Source organism: Atta colombica, unplaced genomic scaffold (assembly GCF_001594045.1).
Source record: "Atta colombica isolate Treedump-2 unplaced genomic scaffold, Acol1.0 scaffold12, whole genome shotgun sequence".
NCBI lineage: Eukaryota > Metazoa > Arthropoda > Insecta > Hymenoptera > Formicidae > Atta > Atta colombica.
The window spans coordinates 1,755,182-1,763,232 of record NW_017259206.1 but is presented as its reverse complement, the minus strand read 5'-3'; the positions used below and the strand labels follow the sequence as shown (position 1 = coordinate 1,763,232).

The window sequence follows — 8,051 nt, the reverse complement described above, 5'->3', positions numbered from 1 at the left end:
TATATATACATATATATGTATATAAACTCAATTTATCTAATTATCATCATGCAGCACTCAGCGGGAAGCGTTGCCTTAAGGCGACGAAGTATGTCAGTAGACATATCAATCCTTGTACTGATGAACAAGATAAATTCTTTGCGCTTTTGTAAACTGAGCGTTTAACCTAAATGTTGCGCGCCCTAAAAATAAATAGAGCCTCTATATCAAACATAATAATAACGCCAATATTATTAATCAAAGTTTTTTGTTGTACAGAAAGAATGGTTTTGCTGAAATATCTATAGAAATTTAGCTAAATGTGGATCTGAAAATAATTTTACTAGATCATCAAAATAATTATACAGAATAATTATGTAGAATAATTAAATAGGAATTTTTCACTTACGTATGTTTAATCTCATCGGTCGATTTTCACTTAATATTTTCACTTAATATTAATTATGTAGAAAATTCAAGCTGGTTACTAGAATGTCAAAATTTTTTGCAGAATTAATTGCTCATTATGCTTGAATTTCCTTTAATTATTTTCCTATAATTATTTTGATGGTTCAATAAAATTATTTTCAGCTCTAACTATATTTTTAAATATTTCAACAAAATCGTTCTTTCCATATAGAAAAGACTACAGTATATTTCAATCTTTTCTATATCAAGAGTTTTCAATTTTATTAAATGTTATCGTGTAATATCGGGTAATACGTTCACCTTATAGTTTACGGGAATTTAGTATATACGAGGTATGCAGTATCTATACTTATATAAAAGAGGGTACCTTAATCATTCTATCATAACATGCTAAAACTGCTAAGGATTATAATACTGTCTAACTTTCACTAGAGCGCAGATCAGGTTCGATAGGTTAGCAATTCCGCATTTCTGGAGGCCAGCAATCCGCTTTTACGATTATCGCACACGTGATCATCGAGATAGTTGTGAACTTTAGATATTAAGCAGTCATCGACATCGAGATACTGAATCGAAATCACTCTGTTAAGTTTGCGAATGACGAATTCTACAGGGAATGTACCAATTACCTTAAAGGTAACGCGCGCACGACTATACGCACCTGTATCTCTCAACTTCCAAACATGATTACACAAACGCTGCATGCTAATGCTTAGCAATGAATACAGGATATATGTGTGTGTGTGTGTGTGTGTGTGTGTGTGTGTGTGTGTGTGTGTGTGTGTGTGTGTGTGCGTGCGTGCGTGTGCGTGCGTGCGTGTGCGTGTGTGCGTGCGCGTGTGTGCGTGCGTGCGTGTGTGCGTGTGTGCGGGTGTGCGTGTGTGCGTGTGTGCGTGTGTGCGTGCGTGCGTGCGTGTGTGTCTATGCGCAGAACTTCTTCATAACTCCTCTTCTCGACAGGATGATAGCTCTCATTACTTACTCTCTCGAATACGCTCAACCTTGAGTCCCGATGTCATCAATGACTAGACCTGTCCGTCCAAATTACTCATATCAACCATCGCACGATTCGATGAGCGCTAACCGATGAGCGCGAAGAGGTCAGGCACGGACATCGGCACGGTGAAAGGCTAAGAAGGCCTTCGCCTTCCATAGAGTATCTCAATATTGCTTTTTTGTTCAGCAATCAAGAGTAAAACGTTGGTAATAATTACACATACGAGACGTTACCTCGTTGGCACGAAGAATGATCGCCACTGAGCGACGATCCATTATCGCTCTGTGCATTGTTTCCCGAAGCGCGATTAAGCCAATGCGTTCCTGTATGACTAAAAAGTAAAAAAAAGAGAAAATAGATGCAAAGTACCTTTGACTTGCAACATCTTCTCGATATTGAATTAATATTGATGTTGTATTAATATTGATATCGAATTTATCAGAGTATTAATCTTACAACTTGATTTATTAGCTAATTGGCAATGACTATCTCGGGTACGGTTGCAATTATTATCATTATCATTTTACGAATAATCTCAGATCTCTGCTATTATAAATGTTATCTTTCCATCTATACACATGTATTGTCTTCATCGCTACTTTGATTTTAACTTAGTAAACGGTGTTATTAATTTTTCGACACGCATAGGGTTTTTTTTAATTATCTATAATCTTACACTTTGACCATGAGTCCTATCTGATGCTGCTTTACGATTTGACACACGACGTCATCGAGAACACGTTTCCCTGACGAAATCGTGGCGATCGGTGGACAATCAGTTATTGCACTAAGAAGAATTATCAGGAACAGCAATTTATTTGTGTGATCTTTGATAATAACAGTGTGATGTCTTGGCGAGTACACGCTGCCAAGAGATTGCCCGGAGATAAAAAATGGCTCGGAGATGTTTATCTTCTTGCGTTGGAACTTGCACAATTTCGCGTACCACACCGTGGCAACCGCGGTGTGTCTACGTACGCATTGGCCAACTCCCTCGAGCAAGGCTTTCCTTTCCTGTTACAACCAATTTTCGCTTTTACGATTAGGTGTCTAAAGGAATCTAAAGCAGTAAATAAAGCAGTAAATAAAAGATCTTTTCTCTACAGAGTACAAAATCCTATTCATGTCTTTTTCGGACAATGGTTTAGAAAATAGAAAATAAAATTACATACAAAAAGAACAATTCTGTCAAGTGTCTAAAAATTTAATTAGATACAAATCTAAAAATAATTTCGTTGGACCATCAAAATAATTAGAATGCTCAAGCATATACGGAGAAAAATTATTTTGCTATAAACGCAAAAGGATTGCAAAATTTAATTAAATTTGTTTGCTGTTTATATCAAAAAATTGCATATTTGATAAATATTTTACATTTATTGTAAATAATTTTTAGTAAGTACAAAAAATAATAGATATTTGTTACACCTGCAAATAATTTGCGATCTCTATATTTGCAAATAGAATTTACCATTATAACATAGGTTTAGCATTCGTATCAAATCTTTTCTCTTGTATAAGCAATGCTGTAAAAAGTGTACACATTCTTGCTTAAATGTCCTACATAATTATTTTGATGATCTATAAATTATTTTCAGATTTAGTAGCTTGTTTAAATTTTTTAATTATTTTTAGTTCATTTTTCAATTTTTTTATACATAATTAATATTTCATACATGTTCCACTTTGATTAGATTGCTCAACTTTCACATAATCATAAAATAAAAAGGATATTAAATAGAAATATTAAATAGGTTAAAAATCTAATTCTGATATAAACGCGAAAACTTTCAAACGCAGCGATCAAAAGTAGAGATCAAAATTCGGTTCACATAAAAGAAAAGTCTCTGACTCCAGATTACAACGATCTGACCCGACAGTTCCATTTTCGAAACACCTTGTATAAGTGTGATTTGCTCACTTGGCGAGAGCAAAGAATGGGCTGGATGGGTTAATATCAAGAAAGAGTCACCAGCATGCGTGTCCGGACTCTGAAGAAACGTTACCAGATTGGAGAGCGTCTGTCCCGGGCGTTTCCGGTCCAGCAAGCACGATTCGCCGCGCGATAATTACTACCGCGCTGAGCATACGAACGGGAGATTCCGCAATCAGCGTACCGCAACTCTCGTCGCGCCCGGAGGCTACATTCCCCTTCGAACAGGCGAATATTCTGTGGACGTCGCGCGATTATCTTGGCCGATGAATCACCGCCATTTTCCGCTAACGAGGTCACCGCGTTTCCACACGCCATCCCCCTTCATCCAAGCGGGTGTCGCGAATGTCGCGAATCCCGCCCTGCGACGACGAGAGGCATCTTGTGGCACGATCGGATGGTCAGGTGTCAAGATTAGCAACCCGATGTCTCGTTATCGCTCGACGTAAGAGAGGGTGGGGAGGCAGTTGTCTGGAACGGCGACGGGAATTTTTCGTAGTCGACGGTGATGGTGGTGGGCACGAAAGTCGAGTTTCGTGATCCAGAAGAAGAACATGCGGGGGAAAAGGTAAGACGGAAGGGCGGGGGCCCCGAGTTGCGAAGAAAGGCAGGAGCTATAAAAGAGCTGGCGGGCCCCATGATGGGCATCAAACACCTCCAACATGAAGGTACGTAGAAGTGGATCCTAGCGCGAACGCATGTACGCATGTACTCTCGTATAAATATTAATATATGTATACATGAATGATCGAAATACACTCTTTCGTACAGATCAATTTCTCGCGATTGTTTTAAAGCTCTCACACCTGACTATTCTCTTGTTGCAGGTGTTCATTGTCACACTCGTGCTGGCGTTCGTCGCCACCGCATACGGTGAGTACAATGGGGATTTATGAAAACGACTGGGGAATGGTGGGGGGGTGTTCCGCGTGTGAAGTGTTCGCGACGTTTTTAACCTTCTCAGTACGCTAGAATCCGTCGAAAATGATTGCACTAATTGTAAATGTGTCAATTCATTGTGTCGTAAATGTGACAATTTCCTTTATTCTATCTTATTTCCAAAGTAGACTTATTCTAAATCTATTTTAACATGGCATTAAATTAAACATTATAAACATGACTATCATCTTCCTGCTGGAGATTCACTACCTTGTTTGAGATCGATTACTTATTAAAATTGTATTTTGTAGTACGTTCTCTAAAAAAAGAAAGTCATCAAGATTTTCATCTCTTACAATATACAATTGATCTCCGGTAGAAATGGTAACTGTAATTATATAAATGTAAAAGAAAACTATATAATAAAATTCGAAGAAAGTCAGCAAATTAAAGATTTCAAGAAATTGTCCGACGCTGTCTTTTTTACTATTAAATTATATTCACATCTTTTAATAAACGGTAGTTGTTAATTATTCTTTTAAATATTTTTAAATATTTAAATTGTCACAAATTACAAAAAAAATAATTATTGTCGCTACCATGACAAGAATTGTCATTTGAAATAATAAGCTACACTGCTATTATTATTTACACTAACGAGCGAGACGAATAGACGCATACACATTTCATAATTTTTTTTTTCAATTTTTTTATATGATTACTGGTTAGTTCAGCAATATTAAACGAACTCATAAAATTTAATCCGAGAGTAGTTTGTACTTGCCCCCTGCTCTTTGAGACGACTTACACAATCGGCAAAACGTAACCAGTCTCCTTCTTGTAGCAATCACAAAATACTTCGTGGCAATTTGCGGACCGACATAAGCGAGCGTAACCATCTGGTACCAAGCTCGTAGTCGCATAAAGAAAGTCAATAAATCGTACATCGCGCAAACACAGACATCCCACATCTCTATAAATTGCGGTTATCTAACTAAGAGTCAAAATTTTTGAATGCGGTGAAAAATAATGGAATCATAATTTTAAAATTATAGGTGGTTACATAAGCAGCGGCGGTGGTTATGGCGGCGGTAGTTTCGGCGGCGGCAGCAGTGGATGGAAGCTCGGCGGCGGAGGTGGATACGGCGGCGGAGGTGGATACGGCGGCGGTGGTTACGGTGGCGGTGGCTACAGCGGCGGAGGTGGCGGATGGAAGTTTGGTGGTGGTGGATTTGGCGGCGGTAGCGGCGGTTACGGCGGTAGCGGCGGTGGAAAGATCATCAAAGTAATCGCGCTTAGCGACGGAGGTGGCGGATATGGAGGTGGTGGATACGGCGGCGGCGGCGGCAGCGGCGGCGGTGGATGGAAGTTCGGCGGCGGAGGTGGATACGGCGGCGGTGGATACAGCGGTGGTAGCAGCGGATGGAAGCTTGGTGGTGGAAGTGGTGGATTCGGTGGCGGCAGCGGTGGATGGAAATTAGGCGGTGGCGGTGGATATGGTGGTGGTGGATACGGCGGCGGCGGCGGTGGAGGTGAGATGTGTTATTGTGTATTTTATTATTGTTGATTTTATTGTTACGAATCAATTAGATTGGCAGTAATACTTACGGTACAAATTATAATCAATTTAGAAATCAATCAATTGAGAATATCAAAGAGTAAAGTTCAATATAAATAAATTTAAGACATATTACAATATATATAGATGTTCTATTAAATATTAAAAAAAAGTATAATATACAAACTTCACAAATATTAAAAATTAAATACAAAAACAATGGAATAAAACAAGAAATTACTAATAAAATATTTAAAACCATGTTTGAATAAAAATAAATCAATTACAATAAATAAATCTTTAACCTTGGGAAGAATCGTTGAGAGGATAAGTCACGTAAATCAACTTTTCTCTCCGAAAATTTATCGCCATATAATTTCTTTCTTCATAATTATTGAGCAATGTACACGTTTCGGCAAGCATTAATACATTTAAACTTATTTATCGTATGAATTAATTTCCAAGTTGGTGATAATGCTCACAACAAATAATCGGCGCGAAATTTGTTCAGGAGCAAAGATTAATTTAATGGTGTCAAAAAGTATATAAATAAAATTAATGAACAAAGTATATATATATCCTATCGATCCTAAAAAAAAAACATTGAAATTTTAATATTATTATAATACAATATTGCAGATCTCTTGTGCGTGTAAAATAGTGTATATCTCTTATCCCATACATGTGATGATATTTATATTGAGTTTGAGTTATTTAATCCATTAATATCGATAATCCTTACAACTCGTTTTAATTTATATAGTTAATAAATCATTCTTTACCTTGGAGAGAATTATCAAGAGGATAAGCCACGTAAATTATACTTTCTTTTTTGAAAATTTATCATCGTGCAATTCCCATTCTTTTTTTTATTATTACACCGTTATACATAGTCCGGTATTAACACACATTTTAGGTTTATTCATCGTACGAATTATACTTCCAGGTTGGTGGTAATACTCACGGCAAACAGCAGTGCTCACGAGCAAACGGAACGAAATTCGCTCGCCGATCATCGCGTATCTCGGCCCGTCGAAGCATCGATCGTCGTCGATAAGGAAATTAACTCGCGTTTGGCCTTTCTATTCTTCTGATTTTTCTACTCTTCGTCAATCCGTCATCGGAAGATCAAAAAAGCCAAAATCGGAACATCGCCATTAAGACAGAAGCAAGCAGTTGCCTGGAACATCGCCGAATAAATTTGCAAGAGAAAAACGTCACAATGTACAACGCATGTATGAGACACCATCTCTGTTACCCTTCATCACCAAACACAAGAATATCTCTTGGAAATAGCGAACGATATCGTCGCCTCGCTTCCGGCCATTCGAACTTGCCGCCGTGTCTAGGCGAAACGACTTCCTTCTCGACGGCGTATTTTCCCTCTACGTTCCGCCGCTCGCCACCTCTTCGTTCCTCACAATCCGGAAAATTGGCGAGCGTTCCATTTACGAGCGAATCGTACGCCCTGATATTTCAATCCCGCTTCCACGTATGAACATTCGCCCATCTCACCTCTCCCGTTTACTTAACCCGCGCTCTCTTTCGAGGATCGAAGGCGTCAGAGCAAGGCACCCTCACGAGCACAACATTTAGCCTATTACAAACACGTAGCGCAAAATCCCGTGTAATAATTCCGTGTAATAATTCCCCGGGTATTACTCCGGATATGCCTCGAACACGAACGAGCAGAAGTGACGAAAAACTGCAGAAAAATTATACCTGGTGAAAAAAAGCGCAGTGATCCATTTCACGCACACTTTTCTCTTTCCCTTTATTGTCTGGATTCACCCCATGATTCAACGATCCACAATAAACGAGTCATATTGATAGAATAATTATGTGTTTACTTTTGTTTTTTATTATGCTTCTCTTCGTTAGCGACCATAACTTTTATTCCTAACGACATATCTCTATAATGTATGCACGCATAGCAAACATGGGGAAAAATGGAATGCAGCCGCTGCTACCAATTTAGCGATTTTCCGTCGATTTATGTATCCACGGTAATCTTGCATAACCGGGGCGAAATTAAAACCGTAAACGCTCGGCACGCTCATTGAGAAAGATATTGCTGAACGTATGAATTTATTGTACTATCGCCACTCGCGCTATTACGGTATTGCGCCAGCACATAAATATCGCGCTTATTTAGATACGATTTTTTTTCCACGCGACATAATCGCGATCGAGAAAGACGATTCTAAAAAATATCGATCTGGATTTAACACCATGCCATGTCTATACATATTATATATTTTGACTGTGTTAATATC

General features: G+C 38.4%; 1 protein-coding gene across 1 annotated transcript; it reads left to right on the top strand.

The window, feature by feature from the left end:
- The first annotated feature begins 3,987 nt into the window (after positions 1 to 3,987).
- On the top strand, positions 3,988 to 7,613 carry LOC108694306 (acanthoscurrin-2-like). The gene is made up of 4 exons (XM_018203717.1): positions 3,988 to 4,006; positions 4,166 to 4,211; positions 5,273 to 5,749; positions 6,722 to 7,613. Exons 1-4 carry the CDS (start codon positions 4,001 to 4,003, stop codon positions 6,730 to 6,732), a joined length of 540 nt encoding a protein of 179 aa, XP_018059206.1. The 5' UTR covers positions 3,988 to 4,000; the 3' UTR covers positions 6,733 to 7,613.
- Positions 7,614 to 8,051: the final 438 nt, after the last annotated feature.

Bases quoted from the DNA above. Each gene is read 5' to 3' on its own strand.
- LOC108694306 (XM_018203717.1), top strand. The intron at 4,212-5,272 runs GTGAGTACAATG...TTAAAATTATAG, and splicing joins GTTCGTCGCCACCGCATACG to GTGGTTACATAAGCAGCGGC.